We start from the raw sequence: 18,173 nt of genomic DNA, 5'->3' as shown, positions 1-18,173 counted from the left end.
ATCAGACAATGGTTTGATATTTGCTGGAAGAGTGAACCAAATAATATTAAAACTCACTGTTTCCGGTTTACTTTTTACGCATGCGCATTGCGTCAATTATTTGTGAAACGTCGAACGATTGGAAACTTTACTGGAACGAGCCTATCGCTTTTCGCTTCGATCCAAAAAATGATGGTAGGTACCTACCTATCTATGAAAAATATACGAGGGCACTTTGATAAGTCCGGTAAAATGAAGTCACAAGGTACCTACCGCAGCGTTGCAGATATTTTTTAAATGGCCGGGATTTACAACGTTGCCGGATGTTTAATTATTTTTTTCGTAGTCGACCATTACTATCAACTCGAAAATGGTTACGGTTTCTCTAGACCCTCAAAAGACATCCAAAAATTGGTGATAATTTGGGGGTGTGACAATCACTATGTCATTATCCCTTGAGGCCTACCACAGGTTGATGAGAAATTATCCAACTCCGTTCTTCGAATGATCTGCAGCCATAAGAAACGGGAATTTTTATAAACCAAACGAAACAATAATTACCTATCCGAATATAGCAGATAAATGTAATTTTCTTTTTTCTTTTTCACTGTAAACACATAAATTCAATTATACAATATTAAAACATTTTGAGATTAACTAAGATAGTTTATCTTTGTCAGGGTAGACTGCCTATAAGGGGGGTGGGGGCTATATAGTTTATCAGTAATAAAAATAGTATGGCGATTATCTTAATCGTATTTATGAGATACCTGTCCATTACTAAATTACCTAATGCTTTTTAAAATCATACCAATACTTGACGATTGCAATAGGTTTCACAAAATTGGTCATTAAGTGCATTGAACTTTAAAATTCCTGTGGGTTTGGGGAAAACAAATATATTTTAACCACAATCACAGCTGAACTTTTAATTACCACATTTAAATAACACGTTAATTATATCTAATGTTAGTGGTAGCACTAAATGAGTTAATGCAATTGGTTTTTGGCACTTGAAAATAAAATGTTTTTTTACCTTTTTTCACCTCGTCGTAGAAATGTATCATAAAGTAAGATTGTAAGGAGTCAAAAGACAAAACCCGTCGCAAAAATATATATCTATAGAATACTACAAAAATTGCACTGATTTCAATTGTTATGTACCCTAAATCGATATGACTTGATAACGAAAGTTTATAGAACGTCGATTTCCCAATTATTAGTATTCTAATAATTACAAATAATACCTATCTACCTAACTATAGTTAGGTTTCAATATGTACTTATACCTTATTTAGGTGTATAATGTACACACTACATGAGTACGCCATGCCCCCCACAAGAGGGGCAGACAGGGCTCTTGCCTGGGGGGGCCACACACCACAAATTTGCTCTTATAGTAATTGTGGGGGGGGGGGGGATGTATGCTTTCATTTATAAAAGAAGGAGAGAAAATAAAATATCAGTTCTTTTTTTAATTTATTCATTTATTTAATATAGTAATATAAGTATTTATTGAAGAAAACACTGTTACAATTCTTAATTAAATATTTAAAAATACAGAACGGCAATCCGTAACCAGTGAAATTTCCACAGATAGACAATATTATTGACATGATCTTGTGAAGTTAACCTAACATATGATTGCCAGATTCTTTGAAGTGAATGAATGCCGTAGGACATAATATTATGTAGCGAAGAATTAAAACAAATCTATAAAAATAAGGGCAAATAGAGAACACATTTGTAAATAGTAAAATTATAAGCTATTATGTATTAATACAAACAAATACTTCGCGAACGACATTGCACGCTTTGACAGCGTCCCCTCACACAGAACTACCTACCTGATCGTCTTCTCGGTTAGGCAGATCCGAACATGAAGACAGAGCGAGCCAAATTTACCGTTAATGTTCCCGAGATTTGTCAAGACCTCTTTGCGCCTCTCTCAGCTTACTTCGCCAAGAGTGAAGAGTGCTTTTAAAAATCAAGTAGTTGCGAAAACATCTCCGCTACGTAAGGCGCGATGCCTCGGATGATGGCCCTTATAAATGTTAACTTGTTCTAACCGTGCTCAACTTCCTACAATATAAATGACATGCGTTATTGTGCGATCTCTATCACGCGAGATCGAAATAAATACAAAGTGAATGTGCGATCCCGATGATGTGCCAAAAGTTAATCAACCCATCAGTGACGAAACCGAAAACAGCCTGGAATTAAATTAAAATAATGTAATAATGAAAATGTTTTACTAATCATAATAAATCCAATTATGCGCAGGATAACAAATTATAAGTTTTGTGCTCTTAATATTTCATACCGTTATATAATGTCAATTCACCCATGCTTCTCTTTACATAATAAAATACCAGATTCGAACAGAGTTTTCAGGAGGTAATAGTTATCTACACAATATAAAAAAAACCTACAAATACTAGAGAAAAAATAGCATTTGATTTTTATACATTGGGCAAAATAACTTTGTTATGCGCGTAATGTAAAAAAATGTCACTATGTACCTACTCACCGCCATATTTGGATTAAGTTTGAGCATAACTTTTTGCGCAATCAACGAGTGGTCCACTGCCATACTATTTATTGATAACGTACATGCAAGCAGAGTTTGGTATTCTATAATGACTGAAGAGACTAAATACGTTATTAGTTATTGTCGTTTAGAATCGACTGTCACACTGACAAACGTCGTAGTGTATTATGATATTATTATACACAGAAGAAATTTACTAATTTTGATTGTCACTTCCAATTATTAATAACACATAACCACTAAATCAGATGAACTCCAAGGTCTCCAAGATAAGTTAAAATAATCTGAAACATAGAATACTTCGACAAGTGAACACGACAGACGCGTCAGTATGAGTACTCTATAGACAATGACAGGTCATCCATAGACAACGGGAGGGGCGAAAAATAGGACCAGTCGTGTAATGTATCGGCTTCCTTCTTCAGTGGGCAATGACAGTAGGTCATATACTACATATTATGTTGCCAGACGTCACTAACAAAAAATTGACAAGTTTGATAATATAAAAAAAGGTGCTTTGACCACTATAAAAAAGAATAACGACCAAGCAGAGACCAAACACATTAAAACGTTACAGACTATATCACTATACAAAACATATCTCTTAGAACAATCACAGATACCCCATGGATTGTACGCAATAGCACTCTTAACAAATACTTGAACGTAGAAACCATTTACGACCATGTCTTGAAACATTCTGAAAAATTCTACAGCTCCATGACAGCAAACTTCCCAAACCAGTTGATCAAAGAACTAAACAATTAACGATCCAGTCATCCCCACTGAATTTCTGAGACTAAGAGCAATACTGCTCTTAAAGTCTTCTTAGTTTATCGTAGCAGATTTTTGGGTTTCCACCGTGTGTTGTTTTTCCTTCATTCCTCGATCAAGAGATGATATCATCTTTTGATAGTGACATCTGCAACGAGCCCGAGGCATCGAGGAGGGACTCACGGTGGAGGCTTAAAGATCTACTACGATAAAAAAACAACCGTGAAAGCCTCAAACATTATATATTCTTCTTGGTTTATATTTTTTCTCTACAGTAGGAGACAAATAGAGGCAATTTTGTAGCCTCTTCATCGCAAAGATATAAAAAAATAATATATTTCACAGTGCTGACTCAGTCAATTCGAAGGAGAAACCACTGTATATCCCCTATTTTTCACAGCTCTTTTTATTTTTAACGTTTTTCCTTCAGACCCACGACGAAGAGCCATGCAGACGCGAATACTACAGATAACTAGGATAAAAGGCCATTTGGCCTTGGTGCCCCATATTATACCTACTTATATATAATTAAAACTGCAGAGAATACAACTTTTAATACAGAGAATATTTAGTATGACCAGTTTGACCGTTTCTGTAGAAATAGCAGTCAGTCATTCATAGTGTACATTAATTAAAAAGGCTCTCAGGGCATTTCAAGGAGTTTTCTCAGAATTAATTTAGTCTACAAAATTAGCTAGAGTATGGCAGGAATTCAACCACCGCCATTATTAGATTAATAAAGTTTGAGCACAACTTTTTGCACAAGCAATGAGTGGCCCACTGCCATACTATTTATTAGTAACGTACTCGCAAGCAGAGTTTAGTATTCTATAATGACTGAAGACTATAAATAAGTTATTAGTTATTGTCATTTAGAATCGACTGTCACATTCACAAACGTTCTAGTGTATTATGATACTATTGGTATACACAGAAGAAGTTCACTTACTTTGATCGTCACTCCCAATTATCAATAACACATAACCACTAAGTCAGATGCATTGCAAGGTCTCTGAGATACGTTAAAATAATCTGAAAGAAATCTGAAACTAAGAATACTCCGACAAGTGAACACGGCAGACGCGTCAGTATGAGCACTCAATAGACAATGACAGGCAATGACAGGTCATCCATAGACAACGGGAGGGGCGAAAAGTAGGACCAGTCGTGTAATGTATCGGCTTCTTTCTTCAGTGGGCAATTATCCAACCAATAGTGATCTACGCCTCGAAACTTTGAACTCTCAACAAGGACAACTTAAGCAAGCGGATTGACTATATTTGTACTAACAAGAGTCGCATTTGAAGGCTTTTTACCACTATGAACTATTTTATGTTTTTTTAAGTTACCAGATGACACAGTTTTGTAATCGCAAGAATCGCATGTGAAAGGTTTTTCAACACTATGAATTATTTTATGTTTATTTAGGTAACTAGATGTCACAGTTTTAAAGTCACAAAAATCGCAAGTGAAAGGCTTTATACCACTGTGGGCCATTTTTTTTATGTACTTTTAACTGACTAGATGTCACAGTTTTGTAATCACACGAATCGCAAGTGAAAGGTTTTTCACCACTATGAACCATTTTATGTTTTTTTAAGTTATAAAAGGTTATAGTTTTGTAATCACACAAATCGCAAATGTAAGGTTTTTCGCCGCTATGAACCATTTCATGTCTTTTCAACATACTAATTGACACAGTTTTGTAATCACACGAATCGCAAATGAAAGGTTTGTCATCATGAACCATTTTATGTTCCGTTAAGCTAATGAAATCATTACACATGTATTCACATAAATCGCATTTTAAAGACTTTTCACGACTATGAACAATTTTATGATTTTTTAGGTTACCAGATGTCACAGTTTTGTAATCACACAGATCGCAAGTAAAAGGTTTTTCACCACTATGCACCATTTTATGTATATTTAACATACTAGATGTAACAGTTTTGTAATCACATGTATCGCAAGTGAAAGGTTTTTCACCACTATGCCGCATTTTATGTTCTTTTAAGCAAGCGGAACGATTAGATCTGTAATCACACAAATCGCATTTGAAAGGTTTTTCACCATTATGAACCATTTTATGTATTCTTAAACTGACGGAATATTTACAATTGTAATCACACAACTCGCATTTGAAAGGTTTTTCACCACTATGAACCATTTTATGTTTCTTTAAATTACTAGACTTTACAGTTTTGTAATCACATAAATTGCAACTGAAAGGTTTTTCACCATTGTGAATCATTTTATGGTCCCTTAAGCTTGCGGAATGATTACATCTATAATCACATGAATCGCATTTAAAACGTTTTTCACCAAGATGCACCAATTTATGAATGTTTAAGTTACCTAATGTCACAGTTTTGTGATCACATGAATCGCAAGTGAAAGGTTTCTCTCCTCTATGAACCATTTCATGTCTTTTTAAAATAGCGGATTGATTACACCTATAATCACATGAACCGCATTCAAAAGGTTTATCAACCTTTTGAACCACGTTACGTCTTTTCAAGTTCTTGATTTTACATTTATTTTTATCGTTACCATTATATGAAGAACTGTTATGTAACATCTTGTGGTCCAATAGATTACATTCAGATGCGAAAAAAGCAAAACATACACCGCATACAAAATTCTTTTCATAAAATTTAGCTCTAGTCAACACAAGACAGACTTCTTTATCAATAATTTCCTTTTTGATTTCACCAATCCGTACAGGGAACTGAATCTCAGGCATGGCATATTGGTAATACTGAGATTGGTGCAGCGTCTCCTTAAAATCAAAATAAACATGACGGTTAATATAAATGTCAAAACTGTTTAAAAATAAAGGAAACCAATAATCAATATCAATTTAATCACTGCTGACCTTTTAATTACCACATTTAAATAACACGTTAATTATATCTAATGGCCAATTACTCAAACGCACCAGTCGCGGAGTTAGCACTAAATTAGTTTTAATAGAAAAATCTAACAAAATAATTCTTTGTCTAACTAAAGCATGGGCCCGTAAATACTATTCCCATATTAACGATGTTGATTTTAGTGTAGTTTTAACATAGAAAAAGATAGACAACAAATTGAATAGTACTGGGATCACTTCGCTAATAATACAATACTAAACATCAAAGACCCCATGAACAAAAACCCCAAAGGTATATGTATGCACAAGCAATCAATTTACCTGCTTAACCGGATTGTATTCTGAGTAAGAACATCCAGGTAGAGGATCTTCATAGCTTAATGGACGCATTGTGCTTTGAACAAACTCGGCGTTGAAGTCATCTTCCTGAAAACAATTACGATAATTGTTATAGGTATAAACGATAAGTGTAACTAAATATATATAAGTGAAATCAAATATATCATCTTCACAAGCAAATTACAAGAAGGGTGTCTACCCGTAACAACGTATGGACTGATTGAAAATTTCCACTGAATCTCTTCGTATGCTAGTCATCGAAATGGACACATTTCGACGATTTGAGAGAAAGATCGTATCGAATGCGTTACGTTCAATTAAAAGTAAACAAATAAATAAAGTGACTTAGCGAAGTCAAGCACATATTTATCAGTAACAGAGTAAAAGTGTTTTTATTTGTAAGAAAATAATATATAAAACTTGTCATTAATTGACAAAACACTGTGCGCGTCCCAAGAAAACTCATTAAAACATATTATAATGAGTATATTTAATTTGAAAGCACCTTAAGCGTCAACGAAATTGAGCTACTTTACAAGCTGTTGGTTGGCGAATATAAAAGCGGGCGATTCAGCTACTGCGATTGTGATGATGACACACAAAACTTTCCATTCGCTGAGAAGCCACAAGCCAGCGACTATTTTGACAGAACGTAGTTCCAGAACATAGATAATATACACAAGCTAGCGAGTTGAAATGATAATATTGTGTTGTTGTTTACTTTTATCGGGCTCTAGCGCTATGAAGTGGAACGTAAATGAAAGTAAAATGTTTGCCGAATAATGTTTCCATTTAAAAACGTCAAAACGGTAAATGTCAAAATGAGTAGTCCTTTTTTTCTCGCGGGGTTTTTAGGTCGCTACCATCGCTCTATTGCGCAGACGCAGTAGACCCACACGCCAGAGTGTAAGCGTGTAAAGTTGAACGGCTTTCAACTTTTCACGGTAGATTGTTTACAATCTACTTGTTAGCTTGTTCGATGATGACACTGGGCGTGTTTACGAGCAGATTGTAAATTCGCAAACAAGCAGCGTGTAAAGTGGCTCAATGTCATCGATCATTTAGGCAGACCTTTAAGAAAAAACTGGAAACAAATACGACGCCCGACGGGACTTGAGCCTGTAACCACTAGATTCACGATAAGGCAGCTCGAAAATTAAAAGTCGTCTCGACTGCAACGTGTCAAATACGTCATTGTGACGTCGTCGTTATTCAAAATAATGTATCGCGTGGTCTCGGCGACTACGGACATGTTTCAATTAAATTGGCCACAAAAAGTATTATTGATTTGCTCTGACTACCGAACCTACCGTACTCAAAGTACATGGTATGTACAAGCAATCAATTTACCTGCTTAACCGGATTGTATTCTGCGTAAGAACATCCAGGTAGCGGCTCTTCATAGCTTAATGGACGCATTGTGCTTTGAACAAACTCGGCATTGAACCCATCCTGCTGAAAACAGTTACAATAATTGTTATAGGTATAAACGATAAGAGGAAACTAAATACATATTTATACAAATATAAGTAAAATCAAATACATCATCTACACAAACAAATTACAAGGGTGTCTACCAAGACCAAGCTTATGAACTGATTGAAAAATTCCACTGAATGTCTCCGAAGGCTTGTCATTGAAACGGACACATTTCGACGATTTGAGAGAAAGATTCAATGACATTAATATAGACGAAGCATCTGGAAAAAAATGACACTCACTTTTTTGTCGGGTCTGCCGAATGGCATAATCTGTTCTTACGCCATTTACAATAAAGGTGATATTGCTATAAATTACCGATGCTTTTTGTTGGGTCTGCCGAATGGTTCGGTTCGAATGGGTTCGCTCAAATGAACATTGACACTAGAAACACTGTTCTAACGGCATTACAATAAAGGTGATATTGCTATAAATTCCCGATACGTGATATCGCATAATGGAAATTGTGTGACATCTACCTATACATGTACGAATGTCGCTATGTACGAATTTGCTTGCTATCTACTGTACTGAGTGCGTTGTCCATTAATAATGTCATTGGAAAGATTGCATCGAAGGCGTTACAGTCAATTAAAAGTAATGAAATAAATAAATATAAAAAGTGACTTCGCGAATTCAAGCAATGATTCAAGAGTAACAGTGTACTACAGAGTAGGCTCGCACATCAAAAGTCGTTTCGTCTGTAACGTGTCGAATACGTCGATGTGACGCCATCGTTATTAAAAAAACACATGCTGCCAAATACAGCTCCGCAGATTGGTCGAATGCGACTTTTTAGTTTGAAAAAACATCTAGTGCTGCTAACAACACATCGCATGTTTCTCGGACTGCGAGTCGAAGACGGCAGAACGCATACACACACCTACGAATTGGTCATTCCTACACCGCCATACCTCCACCGAATCAAAAGAAGTCGAGAGTTCACGCGCGACTGTCGCTAGGTAGGTGTGCGCGGTCTTCATATGCAACATCGAAAAGACGGTCCTAGAAGGTTTGATGTATGGCTGTGCGGCAGAAGAGGCGAGTTTAAATGTGAGAGTGCACTAGCAATTAAGCTACATACGTTCTATCTAATTAACTAGTTGTTTGTATATGAAATGCTTACCTGTCAAATTACGATAATTTAGCATTCGGCTTGTATTTTAAATCAACGCATCTATTTTATACAAAAGACTACTATCGGCCGCTATTGAGAGTAGTTTTTCATATTTGTATCGAAGTATTATAATTTTTACAATAAGTTAGTTGTAATTGTTACAATAAGTGCTATCTTTTAACAGCACCTTTCTTGGTTGTGCTAAATTTTAGAGCGAGATAGACAGTTTGGCTGTTTAAACGGCTAACTTATTGTAACAATTATAATACCCCAATACAAACATATGATAATCTACCCTGGATAGCAGTTTTGTGTAATGAATAGATGCGCAAGTATCCTAATTCCCCACGAACGCCTGGATGACTCCAAATTTTAATCATAACGTTCATGCACTTGCTAATAATTTTATAAATTATTCTATGTATTCAACGAATAATTCACAACATTTAAGAATGCAACATTCTTTATATTGAACATCCATCATTTGAAAACACCTTAGCATAGGCACAGCAGGAATTAACTGGAAAATTCCATATTGAAAAAAAAATTAAACCCTGATGGCTAAAATTATTAAACATGCTTTGTCTAATGATTCTCTGAACGCTGATTGTCCAACTTCGAAAGAAAATAAAATAAATTGCGGGGCGCGGGTTTACACGTCATTCCCAAAGCGCCGTGCGTGGCCGACTGGAGACTCTGACGGCCGCGCTACTTTTGTGACTTTATTTTTCGTTACGCCTGTGCGATTTTTCGTAACGAATCCGCCCGGGAGGTCAAGAAAAAAGCATGTATTCATGCTAAAATATGATGGATTTAACTATTGAATTGTTGGCATGCTGGTTTTGTGTTCTTTGGTTGGGTACTTAATAAAATAATAAAGACAGCCCGGCTCCCAAACCTTGGTCCACGAACTCCGGTGTTTAGCTTCCTACCTATTCTAATTAACCTATATCTTAATAAAAAATTCATTGTACTGAAAACCAAACGCCCTACTTGTCAAATTAGTTAGATATAAACTTAAATTAAATATGCATCGTTACCGGGAATGGGACAACTGGACTCCGGACAATTGGACGCCGAACTGTCGTAACACATATACAGAACGTTGACAAGGTATTTTAATCATTTTCTATCTACTACTTAGTAGTTTTAATTCAACATAATGTATTCTTTATTGCGGATTGAGAATTACCATGCCTAAGGCTTTATATAAAATAAAAAAGTCTTTTCGTTGGAACTTAAACATATGCACGATTAAATCATTATTTACGTCTGAATATTTACATTCTAACTAACTATTAAATCATAATATTTTACATATAAATATTAATTTCAAATATTTTATTTTAAAGTACCTATAAGCACTTAACGTCTATTTATTTTCGAATTCCGTGGCGTCCAGTTGTCCCGGCGCCAAATCGTCCTAGACTCTCGTTACCTAAGCGATGTGTATAGACATATTAATTTCTAATCATATTGTAATAACAATTGCAGAACCTACAAAAGAAATATTCGCACAAAAGAAATTAATGAAAATCGTTTTGAGGTTATGTTAGTGTTTTGACGCTGACTTTGTGAAGTAGATAGGTAGGGAAAATGGTTTACGCGCCGTGTGGAAATAGTTTTGACTGTTTGAAACATGTACCTAGGGTCCGGTAACCTCAGACCTCATGTAATAAAAATGATTAAGGCTTATACTTCAGCTGAGGCACGGTCTAAAACGATCGTGACTACGCGACGCGCATATTGTGCAAACGAACAAAACATAATTTGTCATAAAAATTCAACATGCGTCCATTTAATATTTTGTTTATTGTTATTTAAGTAATAATAATAATATATTCAGTGACATGTTTTGTTTTTCGAGTAAATACGTAACATTTTTTAGTCATCTTTACACGATTTAAGAATTAATTCCTCCGACGCCATTACAATACAAATTGAAGTGCTCACTTGTCAATTATCGCTCTCCGACTGGCAACGCATCCAAAATTACGTCCCATCTATTGCTGAAAATTATTTGCCGTTTCACTGAAGTATGCTCTTAATAGTTAGTTGTATAAAAACTTGTTTTGTTGCTTGAGCTCGACTTGAGCGTGCTTTGTATTTTGCTTTTTATACTTATTTGTTTTAGTTAGCCCTTATGGTTTCGGACCTATTCTTGTCTGGAAATTTCATGTGATCTTTATGTATCCTTTGTAACGTGCTCAACAAGAATAGCTTTGTTAATCAGTTTATATCCAACCCCTGAGAAAGATGCATTGACTGTATTCTAATACTAATAAGTTGTTTAAATTGTGATCTGCTTAAGCGTCAATTACATTGAGCTACATTACGAGCTGTTTGTTGGCGAATTTAATAGCGGGCGATTCAGCTACTGCGATTATGATGATGACACACAAAACTTTCCATTCGCTGAAAAGCCACAAGCCAGCGACTATTTTGACAGAACGTAGTTCGTTTTTTTACCGGGAGATTGCTACTGCGCTCTACTGCGCAGACGCAGTAGGCCCACACGCCGGCTTTCAACTTTTCTCGGTAGAGTGTTTACAATCTGCTTGTTAGCTTGTTCGATGATTACACTGGGCGACTTTACATGCAGATTGTAAATTCGCCAACAAACAGCTCGTAAAGTAGTTCAATGTAATTGACGCTTTTAAAAAATCAGTTCTGAATAATATAAAAAGTGTTTACATGATAATGATCCCGCTGCTTCATTACAGTTTACAAACATTTTTCAAGAAAGCAAAAACATTTCCGAAATATTTACACAATTGCCCGCATCTTGGATGGACAACATATCGATGGCTCAGTTCCATAGTGGGACAACTAGAAATTGATAGTTTCGAGTAATGGCTGATCAAAGTTTTGACTCACCTAAACTGACTTGTATAAAAGTGACAGTTTATTATTTGTATTATCTTTTTAGTGAAATATGTTATGAATAGTATGTAGTTTTAGGGTTCAAGTTGTTTATGCTAATTATCATAATGATTTTAATAGTTTTGAGCAATAATCGGACATAACCCTCTATGGAGCTGACAACTCTGTATGAATACTGACAATAATTAGACTTATCACTATGGAACTGACAACTTTACAATATTGAGTTAACATAATGTTCTTTATTGGCGTTATCTCAAAACATCAGTCACTGATAACAGTATATCCACATATTGGGTAACCACCAGTGGCGAAGGGTGGAGGTTGGCTGTTAAGATTGTACATAAATAGTTCACAATAAACTCCGTCAGTTATAGGTATTTGTTTTCATTGAACGTCTACAATTTACAGATGGTGTAGGTAAGTTTTTAAAAATCAATTAAGCTTGCAGTCGATGAAATACATCCATCAGATACGAATTTAGAAGCGACCTCATTAAGTAACTGGTAAAGTATCATAGGCATGGCCCTCACAAAGGGGGGGCTGACAGGGCTCTAGCCTGGGGGCCCGAGCTCAGGAAGGGCCCGGCGTGGCGAGTCGACCAGACAAGTGATCTAAACACATTCAAAACTCAAAATTCAAAAACAAATTCTCTCTAATAGTAAAAGAAAAAGTCGCCTGTGGTGCTATTTTTCTCAATAATGTTATTATTTAAAATAATGTGGTTGTACGATACAAATTTTATTGCGTATCGATACTCGCCAACTCCATAATTCAAATGGATGTACTTATTAAAATATGCAAAAAAACACTAAATATACACATTTATTTTACCGCGAACACCATTTGGAAAACGCTATTGTATCACACTGCCTTTATCTTTAGCGATACGTAGGGGGGCCCGCCAAAGATCTTAGCCTGGAGGCCCGCTTCAGGGTGTGGGGGCCATGCCATCCATTCCAGTGTCCATTTCTTTACATATTGTATATAGTTTGCCAGTTTTCTTGGCTAACCGTATTATTGGGGCTACAGAAATGTATGTATATTGTATGTATGTACAATAATACATTATTTTTTGATGGGTTTACTTGTAAAAAAGCTAACAAGCAGCAACCTGTTTCGTTTGAACCCCTTTTTCCTAAGCCCTCATGCCATAAGTAACAGTGGCCTTGCTTCTTTGTTATGTCGTAGGTATATAGTAAAATTATACGTATTTAACCGGTGTTTATAAGAGAAGCTACTAATGTTTCCGGAGGGCACTGCTAGAACAGCTTGCAGATCGAAGCAAGCAACTTTGACCAAAGTTGAAGCAACGTCATTTTCTTTTATATGCTTGTGTAGGTACCTAATTGATCCTCTTTTCTAATTTTTTCTTCCGGGCTTGAATTTTTAAAAATTTGACAAGATGTGATACATTGGTCCTTTTTCGGGACAAAAAATCTAAATTTAACACCGCGGTGTTAAAAATTGTATCCTACAAATGTTTTTTTTTTACAATCGGCATATCTTTCTCCGTACAAAATTCTTGGTATAGCCTGTACATTGTAGCAATGTTCAGGCTTCCATCGAGATACATTTTTTCACTATAAGCTCTACAATAATGGGAAGACATTACTGGAAATGATTTGATGTGATTACAGATTTTTTCCTTTATTTCATCATCAATTCTCACTCCACCTTTCCCATTCCTTCCCTTTAAATCTGAATGAAACACTCCATGTTCGTGTTTTTATGTGCAATTTCAATCATTGTCTTGCATATTATGCTCAAAGTATTCATATAAAAAATGCACGCTCTTATTTGGATCCCATTTATATCAAAACAGTTTGCCTTGTTAACTGTACGTGTACTACCAGGAGTTTGCATTCTGTACTTTGGAATAACTGGCGTGATGCACCTTAATAAATAAACTCACGTCGTCGATCATCGTCTCCGATCCACCAAAAACTTAGGTGGATATGTTCCCTTTGATTGAATTCAATTTTATCATAACATGTTAATCTGCACTTCGCAGCACACGGTGATCCTACTTTCATAATGATAGAACGCCGTTTTGAGTTGTCCCTTTATGAAATGCAATAATTCACAAAACAATATTTTCACAAAACGATATCTTAAGTTGTCCTTTTATGGAACTGAGAGAGTGTTTAAGTTTATTTATTTCCATATGAAGACATCTGTCCAACGAGAGAAAACCAGTATTTTTTACGAGTTGTCCTTTTGTGGAACTGAAAAGTAGCAATATTCAAATATAATGGGTAATATAACTCAAAACATCAAATTTTGGACTTGTCCTTCTATGGAACTGAGCCATCGATATGTATTTGACAACACAAACACGGGTCGTTGACTTGTTTGCAAGTGAGATAATTGTGACTATGGACATGTCGCCATATTTCAATTAAATTGGCCACAAAAAACGATTAATAGTTTGCCCTGACTACTAAACCTACCGCACTAAAAACATTCAAAAAATACCATCAAGTATATAATATGCTTCGTGGTATAATAAAATTCATGCATAATAATGATCAGTAAAACGATACGTTTTTAAAAACTAACCTTAAAATCGCGGCAGGTGTTGTCGACAGGCTCTTGTTTTATATAGGTGTCCGGAATGTTTGGAATGTCCGGTGTGAAATGCATATATTCAGCGTCTGAATCGCTATCAACCGGTTCGCGCTTTATATCCATTTTATGTTGTTTTATGAAGTTTTGGGACAAAGATTATCGATTTCCTAGACGTGCAGTAGCGGGAGCGGGCGTGACGATACCATAAACAAAGTTATTGCCATTTGATAAAAAAAATATCTAAAAATTATCGCAAAAAAATATATGGATCATAAAAATTTAATTATAGTCATTGTCTAAATGAAAACATGGAAAATGGAACCGGAAAAGGTGAAATGAAGGTGCACGACGTGAAAATATTCGTTTTACCAGGGCCCCGCAGTGTTGCCATCATTTAGTAACCGAATTAATAGTAAAATAATTGGCTTAGGAACGGTTTGTACCTACCTTGGGACGGTTTACATTGGGACACTTGCTCTAGACATTAAACCACTAAAGCGGCGACAGTGGAAAATAAATTATACATTATGTTGATTACTTTGTTATCTATTAATTTGTAAACTGGCTCGATAGTCATTTTAGTTTCAGATAGGTAATCTTTGAAGCGTCAAGTTTCAATTTACTTTTTTACTAGGTACCTACCACAGAACAGATAATAAATAGAATACCAATAGGCTATAATTCAATACGTCGCATGGTGAAGCAGGCTTTTGAATGTGTGAGTGTCCTATGAATATAAAGCACGCATTATGCACGTGCAATAGTGTGTGTAATACACCAACATTAAAGGAGTGTAAATGCACAAACCGAGAGCAGTTTTCAGTATTCAACGTTAAACGTATTCTAGACACGTGTGTAAGTTTAACCCGGATTCATCCTTACTCGAGTCGGTTACCTGTTATCGCCTTACCTGTTGTGTATTTGAGTTCCCTGGTACCTACTTTCCGATACGTATAAAACAAGGAAAGCATAATAATTATTAGAGGGGAAAAATGCTCGAAAAATGTAATAAAAACCCTTGACTTTGTTTTAGAATAAACTTATTGAATTCGGCGGTAAGCGTTTTTACTTACCTACCTACCAAAATAAAAAGGGTCAAAGAATTTTTCAAATTCTCCGTTATTTTGTATGGTGAGAAGCAAAAAACTTGTATATTTTCAACATATTATTATGACAGCGCGTACTATAATGTTTCCCGAAATACTTACTATAATTTCTTGGACCGCGTACTATAAATCAGCGACAAAAAGATAGCAGCACTGATATCCGTGTCTATGGTAAAACCGCTAATGTCAAAATATTCCACGTACACATGTTATGAGACTAATTGACGAGAATTTCTGACATATTTACGAATCAGATACATAGAATGGATATAAAACTCGAACCAGGTGATACAGAATCAACCACAGAAATAATGCATTTGTTAAATGCACCCACGAGGGTTCCAATCACCCTGGACACTCAGATAAAGCGAGAGAATGTTGACGATGCCTGTTTTGAGGTTAGTTTTTGAAAACGTCTTATTTTCCGAATATTATTTCCCATTTCATCCATGTACAACTATACATGGCGTCGCCCGTGTGCGGATTACAAGACGAGGATATTTTGTGTCAGAGGCAGCCCCCCACGGTACAAATGAAGGTAAATGTGCCGCAGAGGTGGACATGAGATTTTACAACTTTCTTTTTAGACCAAACCAAACCTAACATAATCTAACCTACCCCGATCTAATATTACCTCATATAATCTTAGTTTGTGATAATGGTGTATCAAAATGTATGAAAATATCAAATTTTCAATTAACGATTATTCGATCGAAAAGCCGATACGCCGACAGAAAAAGGTAATTATTATAATTGTCTACATGGAATAAACTGTTTTCGTAAAAAAATAATATAAAAGCTCGTGTCCACCTCTGCGGCACAATTACCAAAATGACATACTTACATAAAAGTCATAATAAAAATATCAATGGACTACTTTCTCATAATCACACGCTGTAAATAAAAATTATAAATATTTATGACACAATTCTTATGGTATTCTAGTACCCACAACGTAGCTTGTCACTTCTACGTCGGTACTATGAATTCTGTATATCTCCTTAGTTAGAAGCAGACTTGAGAGTGGGTCTATCGTTTGGGCACCGCATCAGCTGAAGAACGGCCTTATGGTGGAGAGAGTCTAAAAGAAATTTTTGAGACTCCTTTACTTTCGGCTGTATGGATTTTATCCGTGGCTCTATCCGACTGTCTTTCTCTTATGCCAAATCGATTTGACATTAATACGCAATCATTCGGACCGAAAAAAATCTGAATTGTTTTAAACATTTTCATTGATTAGTTTGTTAATTTACACATTAGAAAATGAGAGATTTATCAATTATTTTTTTATTTGTATTTATGAAATTCATAAAAGAAAACGTAAAACTTGTGCTGTTTTCACTGCTATATTATTTTATGTAGGCCTACATATAAATAACACAAAATTATAGGATTATCGGAAGACATTACGATAATCGTAACTTTTGACAGCTCGACTTTTTTATTCGTTCGTTGATCAGTAGAAGAGCATAGACAAATCGGACGATTTATTGTCCTCGGACTTTTGGCTCGCCAATGGAGCGCTGGCATTAGGCATGCTTACATACTGTAGCTTAATACTTAGAAGATATCTTTATTTAGCTACACATTTTTTCCGAGTTTATGCGGCGTAAATGTGAACTCTGCCGTTCTACATTACGTACATTCGTGGAGTAAAATTTTATAGCGTGAGTTCGAACGTGGTATGGCATCAATTTTTTAAATATCTGTTTTAGTGATTGTTTGTGTGTTAAATATACCAGACCTAATCGAAAGTTATTGCGAGGATTGATGCCTTGATGATTCCAATGTGATCCGTTATATGATTAATTCTTTAATTTTATTGTTTTTTTACTATTGCCATAATATAAGTATATAAATTCGGATATTAAACAGACGATATAGTATTTGATTACCATTTTTTTTCAGAACTCTTCCTTAGTGAATATGAAACCTGAGATAGATGTTCTTCAAAATAGCTTCAAATGTGAGATTATTGAAGATACATTGCGTCCAATATGTTCTACAGATCCCCAACCTGGATGTTCATATTCAGAATCCATGCTACTCAATCAGGTAGAATGGTTATTTGTATACACTTGTAATGTAATATTGTTTTTATTTGTTTACCAAACTCTCAATTCCTCCTAAAGCCTCAATGACATTGAGCTACTTTATAAGCTGCTTGTTGGCGAATTTACAATCTGCTTAAAAACTTGCCCAGTGTCATTATCGAACAAGCTAACAAGCATATTATAAACAATCTACCGAGAATAGTTGAAAGCCGGTCAATTTTACGCGCTACACGCTGGCGTGTGGGCCTACTGCGTCTGCGCAGTAGAGCGATGGTAGCGACCTTCTGGTAAAAAACGAACTACTCCATACGTCCTGTCAAATAAGTACCAAAAATGACGGTTTCAACTCGCTAGCTTATTGAGCGAGTGGACAGTTTTGTGTGTGATCATCACAATCGCACTAGCTGACTCGTCCGATTTTAATTTCGCCAACAAGCAGCTTGTA

The 18,173-nt window shown here is 35.5% G+C and overlaps 1 protein-coding gene across 2 annotated transcripts; it reads right to left on the bottom strand.

The window, feature by feature from the left end:
• Positions 1-3,650: 3,650 nt before the first annotated feature.
• Positions 3,651-14,761, bottom strand: LOC147076850 (uncharacterized). Of its 2 annotated transcripts, none has more exons than XM_085941376.1 (4): positions 14,560-14,761; positions 7,869-7,970; positions 6,501-6,605; positions 3,651-6,086 (listed from the first exon to the last, which is right to left on the bottom strand). In XM_085941376.1, the coding sequence occupies exons 1-4, from the start codon at positions 14,689-14,691 to the stop codon at positions 4,758-4,760; spliced, it is 1,668 nt and encodes a 555-aa protein (XP_085797502.1). In that variant the 5' UTR covers positions 14,692-14,761; the 3' UTR covers positions 3,651-4,757. The 2 variants fall into 2 exon arrangements, with proteins under 2 accessions (XP_085797502.1, XP_085797501.1); XM_085941375.1 differs by having other exon boundaries at positions 7,869-7,973; positions 14,560-14,744.
• Positions 14,762-18,173: the final 3,412 nt, after the last annotated feature.

This window comes from Rhyacophila brunnea, unplaced genomic scaffold (assembly GCF_057557595.1).
Source record: "Rhyacophila brunnea isolate RB1 unplaced genomic scaffold, BYU_Rbru_1.0 scaffold_13, whole genome shotgun sequence".
In the NCBI taxonomy this organism is placed as follows: Eukaryota; Metazoa; Arthropoda; class Insecta; order Trichoptera; family Rhyacophilidae; genus Rhyacophila; species Rhyacophila brunnea.
Note: the sequence above shows the minus strand (reverse complement) of the source record. Positions and strands in the feature narration are given on the sequence as shown.

Bases quoted from the DNA above. Each gene is read 5' to 3' on its own strand.
- LOC147076850 (XM_085941375.1), bottom strand. From the start codon at position 14,691: ATGGATATAAAGCGCGAACCGGTTGATAGCGATTCAGACGCTGAATAT. The intron at 7,974-14,559 runs GTTAGTTTTTAA...AACTGTTTTCAG, and splicing joins ACACCTGCCGCGATTTTAAG to CAGGATGGGTTCAATGCCGA. The intron at 6,087-6,500 runs GTAAATTGATTG...TTTGATTTTAAG, and splicing joins AATACAATCCGGTTAAGCAG to GAGACGCTGCACCAATCTCA.